The sequence below is a fragment of the Oryctolagus cuniculus genome, chromosome 21 (assembly GCF_964237555.1).
Source record: "Oryctolagus cuniculus chromosome 21, mOryCun1.1, whole genome shotgun sequence".
Classification (NCBI taxonomy): Eukaryota; Metazoa; Chordata; class Mammalia; order Lagomorpha; family Leporidae; genus Oryctolagus; species Oryctolagus cuniculus.
The window spans coordinates 7,294,560-7,312,563 of record NC_091452.1 but is presented as its reverse complement, the minus strand read 5'-3'; the positions used below and the strand labels follow the sequence as shown (position 1 = coordinate 7,312,563).

The 18,004-nt window shown below is 50.6% G+C and overlaps 1 protein-coding gene across 2 annotated transcripts in view; it reads left to right on the top strand.

Moving 5' to 3' along the window:
* Positions 1-2,109: 2,109 nt before the first annotated feature.
* The window catches only part of TMEM120B (transmembrane protein 120B), a 62,159-nt gene continuing 46,264 nt past the window's right edge, over positions 2,110-18,004 (top strand). Inside the window, exon 1 of one of the 2 annotated variants that reach the window (XM_051837794.2) lies at positions 2,110-2,324. In XM_051837794.2, the coding sequence (XP_051693754.1) occupies positions 2,256-2,324 (69 nt within the window). In that variant the 5' untranslated portion in view covers positions 2,110-2,255. The remainder of the gene's footprint in view (positions 2,325-18,004) is intronic. The other variant, XM_051837793.2, reaches the window with a different exon arrangement.

Sequence of the window (18,004 nt, the reverse complement as noted above, 5' to 3'; positions counted from 1 at the left end):
AAAAATCATCCAAAACCCAAGCATCTCTTGACTAACGGATCGACAAACTATGCACATGCATGCAATGGAACTGTGCTCAGCAAGAAAGGAAAAGAAGAAATGAATTATGGATACAGTGATGGCGGGTGAATCTCAGATGCGTTACTGACCAAGATGGAAGAGCAGGGACTGGATTTTCCCTCTCACCTGAGAGAACCCAAAAATTAGGGGGGTGGTGAATATAAGTGAAACAATATTTTGAAGAAATGACATCAGTTAACAGACTGGGACTCTAACCACCACTCTGATAAGGTAGCTACGGCCCGTGCGCTGCGCGGATCCGAAGCCAGGAGCCAGGTGCTTCCTCCTGGTCTCCCATGGGGTGCAGGGCCCAAGCACTTGGGCCATCCTCCACTGCACTCCCAGGCCACAGCAGAGCTGGCCTGGAAGAGGGGCAGCAGGGACAGAATCCAGCGCCCCAACCGGGGGTAGAACCTCGGGTGCCAACGCCACAGGTGGAGGATTAGGCAAGTGAGCCGCAGCATCAGTCAACCCCTCGCCGTGTCTTAACCACTACATCAAATGGCTCCCTCAGTAAGCATTTTTTCCCCAATAAATATTTTAAATAAGAGTCTTCCCCTTTCAGTTTTTGACTCCAGTGTTACACCCTGAAAACGACTTATCTGGAGGTGGAAACCAACTTCATACACTTGAGTGTTTCCACCTCCAGGCTCTGACACTTACTCGCAATAAAGCGTGGGTTTTTTTTTTTTGGTGTTTTTTTTTTTTTTTTTTTTTTTTTTTTTTTTTTTTGACAGGCAGAGTGGACAGTGAGAGAGACAGAGAGAAAGGTCTTCCTTTGCCATTGGTTCACCCTCCAATGGCCGCCGCTGCCGGTGCACCACGCTGATCCAATGGCAGGAGCCAGGAGCCAGGTGCTTTTCCTGGTCTCCCATGGGGTGCAGGGCCCAAGCACCTGGGCCATCCTCCACTGCACTCCCTGGCCACAGCAGAGAGCTGGCCTGGAAGAGGGGCAACTGGGACAAAATCTGGCACCCCGACCGGGACTAGAACCCAGTGTGCCGGCACCGCAGGTGGAGGATTAGCCGAGTGAGCCGCGGCGTGGGCCCCCAATAAATATTTAAAATAAGTGACTTCCCCTTTCAGTTTTTGACTCCAGCGTTAGACCCTGAAAACGACTTATCTGGAGGTGGAAACCAACTTCATACACTTGAGTGTTTCCACGCCCAGGCTCTGACACTTACTTGCAATAAAGCGTTTCTGAATTTGATTGCTGTACACACAACCCACCACTGAGCTTTGGGAACCTCTGATTTATTCATTAATAGGGCTCTGGTTTAGGAGCCAGAGGGTTTTTGTAATTTAATTTAATTGGGAGACAGAAAGAAATCTTCCATCCGCTGGTTCACTCCCCTAAATACCTGTGAGACAGCCCTGGCTAGGTTGGGGCCAAAGCTGGGAGCCCGGAGCCCGATGCAGCTCTCCCACGTGGGCAGCAGGAACCCAGGTGCTCTGAGGTGGGACACAGGCTGATACACCTGAGCCGAGGCTTGCGGGACGAGAGAGAGGCCGGCATGTGTGGATTTAGAGGCTGGAAGGCCGGGCTGGGGGGCAGGCCCTGGGATCCCTGAGCTCCGAGGCCGAGTGACACCAGGATGCATTCGCTGCAGTAGTAATAAGGGCGGCGTGAGGAGTCAGGGCCCTGCCTGAACGTCCCCTCCGGGCCCCGACCTTGCGGGACCGTCAGGGTCAGCGCCAGCATTCCAGGCCCCTGGCTTTGGCTCCAGTCAGGCGAGGTGAGAGGCTGGGTCCCCCAAATCTCCTGTCTTCTCCCTCTCACCGCGTAAATGCCCCCAAGCCACAACCCCGAACAAACAAGCTCTGCAAATGCTGCTGGGGAGCTCGTGGAAGGCGCAGATGCTGCAGGGGCGGAAGTCATCTCCAGGGTGGGCAGCGACCGACACAGCTCAGACCTACAAAACCCGTACCGTGCCCCCATGGGGGGCCGACGGCGCGCGGAGACGACTGCGCACGCGCGGCCCCGCCTCTCGGGCGTGGGGCGGGGCGTGCGCGAGGGCGGGGCGGGGCGGAGCCCCGTGACGGCGCTGCGCGCGTGGCTTCGGCTGCGCAGGAACAGCTGGTGCCTCAGAAGGCGGCCCGCGGGCGCGCGGGCGTGAGGTGCCGGTGGCCGGCCGGGCCACGCTGCGGGAGCAGCCGCCGCCGCCGCAGCCGCCGCCGCGTTGCACCACTGCGCCATGTCCGGGCAGCTGGAGCGCTGCGAGTCCGAGTGGCACGAGCTGGAGGGAGAATTTCAGGAATTGCAGGTAGGGCCGGGCTACCTGGTCTCGCGGGGCAGAGCCTGGTTCTTCCAGCTCCCCCCCACCCGGGGCGTGGGAACCCCAGGGCCCAGGGGCTGCCCCAGGCCAGGCCCTGAGGACTGGTGGTCGGCGTGGACCGGTCGCCTCCCACCCGCCACGCTTCACTTCTTCATCCACGTGGGGCGCCCGCCCAGAGCCCCCCTGCGCCCGCCCTCTCACCCGCTCCGTGCTCCGCGCGCCTTCCGCGCTGCAGAAAGTTGGTCGGTGGTCTCCGAGGGCGCGTTGCTTGCGGGCCTGAGTGGAGGCAGCCTGAGGGGCCCTGGGGGTGCTGGGCTCTGCAGGGCGGGGGTCTCCTTACGCTCCCCTTCCCCCAAGCCTGCCTCTCCGCTGGCGGTGCAGCTCTGCCCTCCCGCTGCCCCGTTTGGGAGTTGTGCTTCGGAGCCGTTCTCCTTGAAGCTCCCGCCCGGCTTTGCTCGCCGCTCGGGCACCCCTGGGGGACCCCGCTTCCTCGCCTCTGGGGGCTCTGGGGTGCTGCGGGCCGGGCCTGGCGTTGAGGTTGACGTCCGTCAGTTCTGACAGTTGAGAAGCTTCCCTGGGTGATGGAGGCTGCTCCCGGCCCTCCCCTTCTGGCCCAGAGCTTTACACGGAATGGGGGTGAGGGCTGACGTCAGAGTAGTCCTTACAGAGAATGACCGGGTCCTGGCCGGAGGCTCGGAGAGGCCTCAAGCTACCTACTCCGGTGGCTTGAGACGGGGCCAGCGGTCTGTGGGCTCTGCTTGCCTGAAATCGCTGTGCTCACCTTCAGCCCACGCCTCCCGTCCTCAGCTGGAGCAGTGACATTTCCTGGCCTTGTAACGCCTCTGCCGCGTTCAGAGCAGGAGAGGCGAGCTGCCCGAGGTGGACACCAGGTTACAGGTCCCAAGAAGACACAGCGGCACTGGGGAGACTGAGCAGCGGGGAGGGGGGAGCTTAGGGCTCTCATCCTTTTCTTGGCTTGTCCAGAGGGCATAGGTTGGAGCCCCCTCCTTTAGGTCCAGGGCTGGGGGGGGGTGGGAGTGCGACCCAGGTCCCAGGGGACCCTTTTGGCTCCACCCCTGTGGAGAAGACCCAGGACCCATGGAAGTTGCTGTGTGGAGCTTCTGTTGGGCGTAATTCTTTCCCCTTGCCCTGCTAAAGACTGGGAGGAGGAGGTGGAGGCACTTGCCGGTTCACAGCTATGCGATTAATGCAGTTAGCAATAATTAGATAGCAAGTCTTGGCAAGCAGAGGCCGCAGAGATGTTTGGTTTGTTGTGTTCCTGCTCGGTGTCCCAGATGCCCAGGTGTGTTGGGCAGAGGAACTTGGAAATAAGTCTGGATGTTGTCCCCTGGTGCATAGCAAGGGTTATAGACGGGCTGGCCGAGTGAAAACCACTGTTGCTCGCTCAGTTCTTTTGAGACGGGATGGACCGGACCCTGCTTCAGGGAGGTGAGACCCTGTTGGCTGCAGGCTTTGGTAGTCAACTGTCGGGGCAGAGGATCGACTCAAACCCAAGTGGCCTCTGGGGCAAAAACACCGTCTTCATCTTCAGTTCACAAACGAGGATACCGAAGCTCAGATGTGCTGAGTTCACACAGCTATTCAGTGGTGATCCTGGGATTAGAACCTAGTTTCCTAAACGCTGGGATGTCCCTGGCTGTCTTCTTGCGTGTGAGAGCTCCGAACTCAAGGCATGAGTCTCTGACAATATGCATATAATAAAGAGGGTGTGTGCTCTGCTCATGTTGCGCAGTTTCAGATAGGAGGCACTTCTTGGGAACAAGGAGGTGACAGCTGGCAGGCAGGTGGGCAGACTGGAACTGGAAATGTTAACACAAAGGACTTTTATTTCCGCTGGAAAATCCCCATCTATCTTAATTTTACCACATCTGCCTTAGAATCTGGGATTCCTGTTTGTGTGTCTCTGATTTTGGGGTGATGTATAATGTCTCTCTCTATTTTTTTTTTTTTTTAAGAATTATTTTATTTCTTTGAAAGACAGAGTTACAGAGAGAGACAGAGCCAGAGAGAGAGATAGGTTTTCCATTCTGCTGGTTCACTCCCCAAATGACTGCAATGGCCAGATCTGAGCTGATCCGGAGCCAGGAGCTTCTTCCACGTCACCCACACGGGTGCAGGGGCCCAAGGACCTGGGCCATCTTCTGCTTTCCCAGGCCATAGCAGAGAGCTGAATTGGAAGAGGAGCAGCTGGGACATGAACCAGTGCCCATATGGGTTGGCAGCGCTGCAGGCTGGGGCTTTAAGCCACTGCACCACAGTGCCGGCCCCTTGTCTCTGGGTTTTACCTGTACTTCAGCCACCCCCCACCCCCTTTTAAAATTTTTGAAAACATTTTTTGTTAATTTTACATTTATTTGAAAGAGATTTTTCGAAAGTTTATTTTCATTTGATTTGAAAGAGCGGAAAGAGAGAAAGGAAGAGAGAGAGAGAGAGAGAGAAAGAAAGAAAGAATCTTCCATCTGCTGGGTCACTCCTCAAATGCCTGCAACAGCCAGGGCTGGGCCAGGCCAAACCTAGGAGGCTGGAACTCCATCTGGATAACAGGGACTCAAGTACTTGAGCCGTCCTGTACTATCCCTCAGGGTGTGCATTAGCAGGAAGCTGGATGGGAAGCAGAGCTGGCACTGGAGCCAGACTGATGTGGGATGCCGGCGTGAACTGCTGTACCAGGTGCCCTCCTCATCCTTCCCTTTTATAAATGAGGGAGAGCAGAAACATAATTCTCAGAGCCTGAAGGATCTGGAGGGTCCTTGGAATTCCAGTTCCTTCTCTGCCAAAACAAACACACAAACAAATGCGACTCACTAGGCTAATCCTCCACCTATGGCACCGGCACACCAGGTTCTAGTCCCAGTCGGGGCACTGGATTCTGTCCTGGTCACTCCTCTTCCAGTCCAGCTCTCTGCTGTGGCCTGGGAGTGCAGTGGAGGATGGCCCAGGTACTTGGGCCCTGCACCCGCATGGGAGACCGGGAGAGGCACTTGGCTCCTGGCTTTGGATCAGCGCGGTGCGCTGGCTGCAGTGGCCATTGGGGGGGTGAACCGATGGAAAAGGAAGACCTTTCTCTCTGTCTCTCTCTCTCACTGTCCACTCTGTCAAAAACAAACAAAAAAACCTCAGCATAATCTCTGGAACTTTCTAGAGGAAAGGATCACTTTTCTTTGGACTGTGATTGGTATCTGTCAGAGACTTGCTGGAGTCCATTGGGACTCCATGAAGACTTCGTTGTTGAGTGGCTGTGGTTTTGGTCAGGCTGGTAAATGGAGCATCAGCCTGAGACCAGCTTGTGCTTTGCCCTCTGGCCTGTGGTGTGACCGTGGAAGGTCACTTTACAGACACCGTAGCAGGTGATTTAGTGAGTATTTTGTGATTTACCTCGCTGGAAACCTGCCTGTCCCTCCCAACCTAGGATGAAGGGGGTCCAGAGCAGCTTTCCCCAAGCCTGACCTCAGATGGATGCAGGGGCTTTGGTGGCCATGGTAAAGATTCTGACTTTCTGGAGTTAGAAACGTGCCAGGGGATTCCAATACAATCCCATCAAGGTGGCATGTACCAATGCCATCTCACTAGTCCAAGTGATCAACTTCAGTTCACAGTTGATCACACTGATAGGTCTAAGAGTCAAAGGGATCACACAAACAAGACTAGTGTCTGCTAATACTGACTGATAGAATCAAAAAGGGAGAGAACGATCCAACATGGGAAGCGGGATACACAGCAGACTCATAGAATGGCAGATGTCCTAAATAGCACTCTGGCCTCAGAATCAGCCCTTAAGGCATTTGGATCTGGCTGAAGAGCCAATGAGAGTATTTTAGGCATGGAAAGCCAAGACACTCTGGGGAAAAAAAAAAAAAAAAACCTAAATGAAAGATCTCTGCGAGTGAGATCCCAGTGGAAAGAATTGGGCCATCAAAGGAGGAGGTACCTTTCTCTGAAAGGAGGAGAGAACTTCAACTTTGACTATGACCCTGCCGGAATAAGATCTAAGTCGGAGAACCCAAAAGGCTTCCATAGCCTTGGCAACTCATGACTAGAGCCTAGGGAGATTACGGACACCATAAACAAGAGTGTCAAATTGTTAAGTCAACAACAGGAGTCACTGTGTACTTACTTCTCATGTGGGATCTGTCCTTAATATGTTGTCCAACGTGAAGTAATGCTATAACTAGTACTGAAACAGTGTTTTTACACTTTGTGTTTCTGTGTGGGTGCAAACTGATGAAATCTTTACTTAATATATACTGAATCGATCTTCTGTATATAAAGATAATTAAAAATGAATCTTGATGTGAATGGAATGGGAGAGGGAGCGGGAGATGGGAGGGGTGCCAGTGGGAGGGAAATTATGGGGGGGAAGCCAATGTAATCCATAAACTGTACTTTGGAAATTTATATTTACTAAATAAAAAAAAAAGAGTTGTCAAAAAAAAAAATATTCTGACTTTCCCTGTGAATTAAATGGGCATCCTCTGGCTGCTGTGTGTAGGGCAGACACCGTGGAGGCGGCCTAAGAGCCAGCAGATCCGCATGATTTCATTAGAACCTTTGGATCCCCATTTTACAGAGGTTAAGTGTGTTACTCAAGGTCACGTGCAGATAAGTGCTGGAGCCAGGAGATTTTTTTTTTCTTTTTTTGTTAAGGTTTATCTATTTACTTGAAAGGCAGAGTTATAGAGAGAAAGGGAGAGAGATCTTCATTCACTGCTTCACTCCCCAGATGGTTGCAGTGGCCAGAGCTGGGCTGGTCTGAAGCTAGGAGCCAAGAGCCAGGAGCTTCCTCTGAGACTCCCATGGAGGTACAGGGACCCAACCACTTGGGCCATCTTCTGCTGCTTTCCCAGGAGCATTTACAGGGGACTGGATTGGAAATGGAGTAGCCAGGAGTCCGTATGGGATGTCAGCTTCCCTCCCAGGTGGCAACTTTACCCACTATGCCACAATGCCAGATCCTGGAGCCAGGAGTTGAACCCAGGCTGTTGATTGCAGTCTCTGCTCTTAATCCCTACCCAAGGTAGGTCTGTGCCCTGGGTGTTCTTTTACTGCCTTTTAAATTTTTTTTTATTTTATTAAATTTTATTAATTTTTTAAAAATTTATTTATCTGTAAGGCACAGTGACAGAGACAGAGAAACAGAGAGCTCTTCCATCTACTGGTTAATCCCCCCAAATGCCTGCAACAGCCAGGTTGGGCTAGGTTGAAGCCAGGAGCTTGGAAATTCTTCCAGATTTTCTACATAGGTGGCAGGGACCCAAGTACTTGAGCCATCATCTGCTGTCTTCCCAGGTACATTAGCATGGAAAGATCAGAAGCAGAGCAGGTAGGACTCAGACCTACCTCAGATATGAAATTGCTGATATCCCAAGTGACAGCAGATTAACCTGCTGTGCCACAGTGTCCGCCCCTTGGCTGTTTTTTTTTCCTCTTCCATCATGTGTCACCTTGTTGGCTCTTTATTTAGTCGGGGTCATTTGGAAGCATCACTGGACAGAAAGTCAGGATTCCTGGGTTCTGCTATTGTCTAGAGATAGTAAGTGATGTATAAGTCACGGAGCCAGAATTTGAACCTAGACCTTTTGGGTTCAGATACTTTTGGGGTTCCGAATACAGTGGGCTCAGAAAATGTCCGGAGCCCTTTAGCTCCAGAAGAAAGCTTCTGTGCCTGCTTTGTACTGTGCCATCACACAATGATCCAGACTCGGCCGGCGCCGCGGCTCACTAGGCTAATCCTCCGCCTTGCGGCGCCAGCACACCGGGTTCTAGTCCCGTTCGGGGCGCCGGATTCTGTCCCGGTTGCCCCTCTTTCAGGCCAGCTCTCTGCTGTGGCCAGGGAGTGCAGTGGAGGATGGCCCAAGTGCTTGGGCCCTGCACCCCATGGGAGACCAGGAGAAGCATCTGGCTCCTGGCTTCGGATCGGCGCAGTGCGCCGGCCACGGCAGCCATTGGAGGGTGAACCAATGGCAAAAGGGAAGACCTTTCTCTCTCTCTCTCTCACTGTCCACTCTGCCTGTCAAAAAAATAAATAAAAAATAAATAAAAATTAAAAAAAAACAACAACAATGATCCAGACTCTTAGCTGCACATGACAGAAACCCAGTTCAACTGATTTCAAGCCAACAAGGTGGCTTGGACACTGAAAAGTCCAGTGATAAACAGCTTCAGCAAGGCTGGACCCAAGGGATCAGAAGATGTCTGTCTGCTCTGTGTCAGCTTCATTCTCAGCTCCTCTCTCTCATGCTGTGGCATAGATAGTCACTGGCAGCCTCTGGTTGACATCCACCAGCCTAGCAAACGTCTTGTTCTCCCCTCTCCCTGTAGTTCCAGCAAGAGTCCTGGGACTATTGGTTCAGCTTGGGTCGTGTGATTATCCCTGACTTAAACAATCCCTTGGCCCTGATTGGCCAGGCTTTGGCCATAAGTCTGTTCCAGGAGTGAGATCAGGGCCACTTGTGCTATATGAAATAAGAGCAGGCATTGTGGTGCAGTGAGTTAAGACGCTGCTAGGGGCACCTGCATCCCATATCAGAGTGCATGTTTTTGGTCTCAGCTCCTCCTTGCTTCCATTCCAACTTTCTGCTTGCAAGGAAGTGGGTAATGGCCCAAATACTTGGGTTTCTGCCACTCACATGGGAGACCTGGATTGATTTCCTGGCTCCTGGTTTCAGCTGGCCCAGCCCTGGCTGTTTTGGGCATTTGGAGAGTGAACCAGCAGATGGAAGATGAATCTCTCCTTCTCCCTCTGTTTCATTCTACCTTTCAAATCAATCTAAAAAAAGGAAAAAAATGAGTGGTGGAGGAGTAACCCCATGAAGAAAAATGAAAATATTGGTAGAAAAAACAGAAGGAGGGGTCGACGCTGTAGCAGATTAATGCCCTGGCCTGAAGTGCCGGCATCCCATATGGGCACCAGTTTGAGACCTGGCTGCTCCACTTCCAATCCAGCTCTCTGCTGTGACCTGGGAAAGCAGCAGAAGATGGCTCAAGACCTTGGGCCCCTGCACCTCTGTGGGAGACCTAGAAGCAGCTCTGGGTTTCTGACTTCAGATCAGCACAGCTCTGGCTTTTGTGGCCAATTGGGGAGTGAACCATCGGATAGAAGACCTTTCTCTCTCTCTCTCTCTCTGTGTAACTCTGACTTTCAAATAAATAAATAAATGTTAAAACAAAACAAAACAAAAACAGAAGGATGCTGGCCAGGCCACTTCTGGAGGTTATTAGAGGTTGTCTATGTCTCTGGTTCCCAGATGGTGTGCTGAGGTATCTCTGAGGAGCCACAGCAAGCTCCCTGAGGCATTGTGGGATAATTTAAACTTTCAAGGAAAACACAATGGCATCTGTTAGACATCACTTAGCTGCCCACTTGGTTAACAGGTTCACAGTTGCGCATTAGGTCACAATACATTCTTTTTTCCAAATCATTTATATGAGAAGCAGATAAAGCAAGCTCACTTCTGCTGGTTCACTCCCCAGATGGCCACAATGAACAGGACTGAAGCTGGGAGCTGGGAGCTCAGTCCAGGTCTCCCATGTACATGGCAGGTACCCACTCTCTTGACGCGTAACCGGTGTTTTCCTAGCTCTGCATTAGCAGGAAACAAGTCAGGAGCCAGAGCCAGTAATCAAACCCAGACACTTCAGTGTCAGTCACAGATGTCTTACCTGGCCTCTGACTCACTAAGACAAGTGTCATTCCTCTGCATTCTCTTTGATGGTGTCATATTTTTGTAAAAATGCATGCTGTGTTGCATACTGCTCCTCTCCTAACCCCTTCACAGCTGGGGAATCTGAGGCACAGAGAGATTACATAACTCTGGATTTGAACTCAGGGCAGCCTGACTGCGGAAGCTCACCCCTTCACTGTTTCGTGTCCTGTCTCCAACTGCCCGACAGTCAGGCATGCACCCCCACATTCTGGCGCATGACTCAGAATCTTTACCCATGCACAATCGGTACATTGTAGGTGAAGTCAACTTCCCATCCCTGGTCATGTTTCTATGGTGATGAGTCCTACTATAGTCAGCATCCCCAAAGCTATTTGGAGGAGATTTCTTAGAAAGAGAGCTATATGCGCACAACCCCTGGAGCATGTAGCACTGCCGAGAGGCATGTCAGTGTCGTGGTCCTGGCAACCCCTGATGTTCCTGGGCCAGACCCTTGTCTGTAAATGCTATGAGATTTTGAGATTTATTCACTTATTTGAAAAGCAGGGTTAGAGACAGACAGACAGACAGGGAGAGATCTGTCTACTGTTTCACTCTCCAAATGGCCAAACAGCCAGGGCTGGTCCAGGCTGAAGCTGGGAGTCTGGAACTCCATCTGGATCTCCCACATGGTGGCAGGAACCCACGTACTTGAGCCATCTTCTGCTGCTTTCCCAGGTATATTAGCAGGGAGCTGGATAGGAAGTAGAGCAGCTGGGACCTGAACTGCCAGCTGGGATGCCAGTGTCACAAGTGGAGGCTTGCTGGGACTCGAACCGGTGCTCATATGTGGTGCTGGGATTGGAGGCGGTGGCTTAACCCACTGTGTGTCTGGGAATCTGCGCCAAGTGTGACTCCTGCGGTTTGACTGCCCAGTTTTGGGTCTTATGACTCAGCCACCTGTGTTAAGAAACATCTCCAGATGTTTCACAGCCATGCTGGGACCTTGAGTCATTAACCTCATCTTCCCACTGGGACAGAGCTGGGCCTCAGAGGACAGGACAGGTGGCAGAGACCTGGGAGTCCTCCAGTGAAACTCGCTTGTTTGTGTCTCCTGCCCAGGAGGGTGGTGATTAGACACTCGGGGAGGGCACTGGGGCAGCCGAGCTCACAGGGCTGACAATAGTGCTCCCCGTCCCCCTTTGGTTTAGCCTACTGGAATCCATTCTACATTTTGATAAGTAACAAATATCCATCCACATAGTCAAAAATTCAAAAGCCATCCTGATCTAATCATCAACCATTGTACGTGTCTGTGAAATTATTGTACTGACTCCATAAATATGTATGAATGTTACATGCCAGTCTGCAATTTTTTTTTTTTTTTTTTGACAGGCAGAGTGGACAGTGAGAGAGAGAGACAGAGAGAAAGGTCTTCCTTTGCCGTTGGTTCACCCTCCAATGGCCGCCGTGGCCGGCGCGCTGCGGCCGGTGCACCGCGCTGATCCGATGGCAGGAGCCAGGAGCCAGGTGCTTTTCCTGGTCTCCCATGGGGTGCAGGGCCCAAGCACCTGGGCCATCCTCCACTGCACTCCCTGGCCACAGCAGAGAGCTGGCCTGGAAGAGGGGCAACCGGGACAGAATCCGGCGCCCCGACCGGGACTAGAACCCGGTGTGCCGGCGCCGCTAGGCGGAGGATTAGCCTAGTGAGCCACGGCGCCGGCCTATTTATTTTCTTAAAGAGTTATTTATTTGGGGCTAGCATTGTGGCCCAATGCATTAAGCTGCTGCCTACAATGCTGGCATCCCATATGAACTCTGGTTTGAGTCCCAGCTGTTCCACTTCTGATCCAGCTCCGGTGGCCCAAGTGCTTGGACCCCTGTGGGAGACCTGGATAAAGCTCCTAGCTTCAACCTGGTCCAGCCTGGGCTGTTGAAGTCATTTGGGAAGTTAATCGGTAGAGGGAAGATCTGTCTTTCTGTTACTATGTCTTTCAAATAAATACATTTTAAAAATATTTATTATTTATTATTTATTTGAAAGGCAGAGTGACAGGGAGAGACAGAGATCTTCCATCTGCTGATTCACTCCCCAAATGGCCACAATGACCAGGTCTGGGCCAGGCTTCATCCTGGAACTCTATCCAGGTCTCAAATGTGTTTGGCAGGGATCCAAACACTTGGGCCGTCTTCCACTGCATTTTGGAAGCATTAACAAGGAGCTGGACTAGAAGCAGAACTGCTGGGACTGGCCTTCTAATACAGGGTGCCACCTTGATTACAGGAGACAGCTTGATCCACTGTGCCACAATGCTAGCCCTAATTTATAATAAAAAATTTTTATATATTTTCATCTACTTGAAAAAGTGATACACACACACACACACACACACGTAGACCTTCCATTCACTGGTTCACTGCCCAAATGCCTGTGATAGCCAGGGCTGGGCCAGGTCAAGTTCAGGAGCCAGGAACTCTGTTGGGGTTACCTATGTATGTGGCAGGGGCCCACATGCTTGAACCATCGTCTGCTGCCTCCCAGAATGTGCATTGGCAGGAAGCTGGATTGGAAATGCAGTAGCTGGGACTCAAACCAATACGGAGTGTGGGCATCCCAAGTGGCCGCTCAACCCGCTGTGCCACAATGCCCACCTCTTATGTGCAAATTTAAAAAGTTGATATAAGTGAGCCGGCGCCGCGGCTCAATAGGCTAATCCTCCGCCTTGCGGCGCCGGCACACCGGGTTCTAGTCCCGGTCAGGGCTCCGGATTCTGTCCCGGTTGCCCCTCTTCCAGGCCAGCTCTCTGCTGTGGCCAGGGAGTGTAGTGGAGGATGGCCCAAGTGCTTGGGCCCTGCACCCCATGGGAGACCAGGAGAAGCACCTGGCTCCTGGCTTTGGATCAGTGCGGTGCGCTGGCCGCAGCGTGCCGGCCGTGGCGGCCATTGGAGGGTGAACCAATGGCAAAGGAAGACCTTTCTCTCTCTCTCTCTCACTGTCCACTCTGCCTGTAAAAAAAAAAAAAAAAAAAAAAAAGTTGATATAAGTGTATAAACTGAAGAAATTATTATAAAAATATACTGAACAGTGGTTGAGAAGCTAGCTACTTGGGACACTGCATCCTATATTAGAGTGGATTTGAATCTGGCTCTGGTCCCAATTTCCACTTCTTCCTGATGCAGACCCTGGGGGGCAGTGGTGATGACTCAAATAACTGGGTTCCTGTCACTCACATGGGAGGCCTGGATTGAGTTCCTGGCTCCCAGCTTTGGTCCCAGTCCAGCCCGGGCCAATGTGGCCATTTGGGGAGTGAACAAGTGGCTAGGAGCTCTCTCTTTTTCTGCCTATAAAAAAAATGAAAATAATTTTCATAAGACTTAAAATAGACATGTAAAATGTTGATAACACTTGTTTGTAACAACTAAAAACAGGAAACCTCAATCTGTCAGAAGGATGCTCAGGGCAGGCAAAGTTTGAATGGTTACATGGATTAACTGAAGTGACATGTATCAACTTCTAGCAGACAGTTACAGAGAAGTGTGTGCACATACCCTCCAAAGTTAAAGACTTTGGAAACAATTGCTGTGTGTTGCCAAATGTTACCTGTGTATATAGTGCAAGTGCAAAGGCTAGCAAGGGTTGGTAGGGCCAAGGTTAGTGTAGCAGAGCCCTGGCCAGAAGCACATGGCTCTTTCAACAGGGTTTTGCTGGAAAGGAGGTGATTTAGAGGGGTGGGCAGTTTAAAGGAGAGGCCCCTGGAGTTGGCCACGCTGGGGAATGTTACTAGACCTGATGCCTTTGGGGGTGGCAGGACAGTCACCTGAACTTGGCTCAAGCGTGAAGCTGTAGAAGAGGAGTTGCAGGCAGGGTCTGGAGCATTTAGCGGAGAAGCTGGAGCAACAGATGTCCCAGCCTTTCTCCTCCTGCTCTTGAGTCTTTGACTGCCTAGAGTCTCAGTTAACCAGTCCAACTAGTGGGCAAAGCAAAGGAGGCCAGGAGCTGCAATCCATGGGGTCAGCCCGCCAGGGCACTGAGAATTGATCTGGGGGTGTGTGTGTGGGGTGTGGAAATAAGTAGCCTAAGGATTCTCCTCCTTAAGGCAGTAGATGGGAATAGTGTTGGGAAGACACCTGGGGCCTTTCAACTCCATGTGCATTGTTGGTTCCTAAACTGAGTGTGAGAAGGCAGGTGTTAATGAAATGGTTTTCTGAATATTTTTGGTATGCCTGAAATATTTCAGGCCGTAAACTAAAACATAATGCAGCGGGACTAAAAGGATTATAAAGAAAACAGCCATATAGTTTCAGTGTTTCCATGATTGGGGCTGTACAGAATCTAGTAGTGTATTGTGATTACCTTTTTTTTTTTTTTTTAAAGATTCATTTCATTTATTCAAAAGTCAGAGTTACAGAGAAAGAGGGAGAGACAGAGAGAGAGGTCTTCTGTCCGCTGGTTCACCCCTTAAATAGCCACAACAGCCGGGGCTGGGTTAGGCTGCAGCCAGGAGCCTGGAGTTTCTTGCAGGTCTCCCATGTGTGCTCTGGGGCCTAAGGACCTTGGCCATCCTCTGCTGCCCTCCTAGGCACATTAGCAGCAAGCAAGCTAGGTTGGAAGTGGAGCATCCAGGACTCAAACCGGTGCCCATATGGGATTTTGGCATCTCAGGCAGCAGCTTTACCTGCCATGCCACAGCCTTGGCCCCCATGATTGTCCTTTTGCTCCTGGAAAAATAAGTGTCAGCATTTGATTCATCACTGTTTTCCTTATACTTAGCCTATTTTCCCCCCAAAAGGTTCCTCTAGTATTCTATCGTGTGTGTGTGTGTGTGTTTATGTGTGTGTGCGCACACACCTGTGCATCTTGAACTAGTTGGGAGACTGGCACTTGAGTGGTACTGCAGAGCTGAGTCCTTTCTCCACAGCTCCCTGTCACTTTGGTGCCTCCAGCTCTCTAGGTTATTTTGGGAGGTAGCGACTTGATGTGGGAGTTAGTCAGGTTTAATAAGCTGGTGTTCCCTGCACTGTCTCACTCCTAGTTTGTGGTGTCTCCCATGTTCTAATCTACTGCCACCATTAGAAATAGAACAGTTTTGCACATTCTTTAAAGTTAGAAATGTACCATACCACCCAGCAAGTCTGTTCCTAAGAATCTGCCCAACAGAAATGAATGTTGGTGGGGCTGGCATTATGGTGTAGCGCATGAGGCCACTGCCTGCCATGCCAGCATCCCATATGAGCATGAACTTGTGTCTTGGCTATTCCACTTCTGATTCAGTTCTCTGCTGATGGCCTGGGAAAAGCAGCAGAAGATGGCTCAAATGTTTGGGACCCTGCTACCCATGTGGGAGACTTGGAAGAAACCCCTGGCTTGGGGCTGGTGCTGTGGCATAGCAGGTAAAGCCGCTGTCTGCAGTGCCAGCATCCCATATGGGCACTGGTTTGAGTCCCAGCTGCTCCACTTCTGATCTAGCTCTTTGCTATGGCCTGGGAAGACAGTGGAAGATGGCCCAAGTCCCTGGGCCCCTGCACCCATATAGGAGACCCAGAATAAGCTCCTGGCTTCGGATTGGCTTAGCTCTGACTGTTGTGGCCATTTGGGGAGTGAACCAATGGATGGAAGACCTCTCTGTCTCTCTAACTCTGCCTTTCAAAAATATATGAAAGGAAACCCCTGGCTCCTGGCTCCTGGCTTCAGCTTGCCTCAGCCCTGGACATTGTGGCTATCTAGGGAGAGAACCAATGGATGAGGATCTCTCTCTCTGTCTTTTCCTCTCTCTATCTGTAACTCTGCCTTATAAATAAATAAATAAATAAATAAATAAATAAATAAATAAATAAATCTTATTTGAAAGGCAGGAGACACAGAGGGAGAGAGAGGGAGGGAGGAAGAGAGAGAGAGAGATATCATCAATCCACTGATTGACTCCCCAAATGGCCACAATGGCCAGGGCTGGACCAAGCCAAACCCAGGAGCCAGGAGCTTCTACTGGGTCTCCTGCCTGGGCACAGGGGCCCAAATGCTTGGGGCATCTTCTACTGCATTCTCAGGCACATTAACAGGGAGCTGGATGGGAAATGGAGCAGCCAGGATGTGAACCAGGACCCATATGAGATGCCGGCACTGTAGGTGGAGGCTTATCCCTCTATACCATAGTGCTGGCCCTATAAATAAATCATTTAAAAAATTTTTTTTTAAAAAGATTTATTTATTTATTTGAAAGAGTTACAAAGAGAGGAGAGTCACACACACACACACACACACACACACACACTTTCATCTGCTGGTTTATTCCCCAGTTGGCTGCAATGGCTGGAGCTGTGCTGATCTGAAGCTAGGAGCTTCTTCTGGGTCTCCCACACAGGTGCAGGGGCCCAAGCACTTGGACCATCTTCTACTGCTTTCCCAGGCCATAGCAGAGAGCTGGATCAGAAGTGGAGCAGCCAGGACTCGAACCGGTGCCCATATGCCATATGGGATGCTGGCACTGCAGGTGACAGCTTTACCCACTACGCCACAGCACAGGCCCCCACAAATAAATCTTAAAGGAATGTTGGTGTCTGAACCACGACTTGCATAGGAATGTTCCTAGCTGTATTACCCACTGTCATTGACCTATGGAAGCAACCCAAATATCCAGCAACCTGGATACCTGTACCACACGTTTAAAAAAGATATCTTTATTTAGAGGCAGAGTTACAGATAGAGATGGAATGACAAAGAGAGGAAGAGATGTTCCATCCATTCTAACAGATTTGTTATGGATCATTACTCCAAAAATGGCTGTAATGTCTGGGGCTGGACCAGGCTGAACCCAGGAGCTTGGTACTTCATCTGGGTCTCCTACAAGGGTGGCAGGGGCCTAAACACTTGGGCTGTCTTCTGGTGCTTTCCCAGGCATGTTAACAGGGAGCTGGATCGGAAATGGAGCAGCTGGGATGTGAGCTAGCTGCTCATATGGGATGCCAGCATTGCAGGTTGCAGCTTAACCCACTGCACCACAATGCCAGCCCTATATACCACATTTGTATTGCAACAAAAAAGATATTGATACATGTTACAAAAAAGAGAAACCTCAAAAACAGTATGCTAAATCAAAAAAGGCTGACACAAAGACCACCATTTATATGAAATAGCCAGAAGTGAAAATCTGTAGATACAGAAAGCAGATAAGTCATCGCCTGGTGCTCAGAAGAGGAAATGGGAGGTGACTGCTGATTTACACCAGGAATCTTATGGAATAATGGAATGTTCTAGATGGGGTGATGGTTGTATAACTTGGAAGGTGTATAAGGATCACTGAATTGGGGTGAGCTTTTGGCGCCGTGGTTAAGACACTGTAATGTCTGCATTCCACATCAGAGTGCCTGATTTTGAGTTTGAGCTCTGCTTCTGATCCTGCTTCCTGCTGGCGTGTACCCTGGGAAGCAGCAGGTGATGGATCAAGTACTTGGGCTTCTGCCGTTCATGTGGGAGACCTGGGTTAGTTTCTGGGTTTTGGCCTGGCCTAACCCTGGCTATGGTAGCCATCTGGGGAGTGAACCAGCAGATGTAAGATCTGTTTCTCTCTCTATGCCTTTCATATAAAATTAAAATAAATAAAAATTTAAACAAATTCCTGAATTGTACACTCAAAGTGTGTGAATTTTATGGTGTATAAATTACATGTGAATAAAATTGTTAAAGTTGTTTAGGGCCATAATTTGGTAGAAACATACCTGGTGTGTGTATTCAAATATCTGCATTTTGAGGTGCCTGTTTAATTACCAGCTTGATGAAGGAGTCATTCAACCAGGTTCCAAGCCCTTGGTTTTCACAGCTTTCAAATGATGCAGCCCTGGGGAAGCACTTGGGGGTAATGAGGCCAAGGCTCAGGGCTTCTCTCTCTCTTTTTTTTAGAAGCTGTTTTTTTGTTTGTTTGTTTGTTTGTTTTTGCTTAAAGATTTATTTTTGAGGGCTGGCGCTATGGTATAATAGGTAAAGCCACCGCCTGCAGTGCCGGCATCCCACAT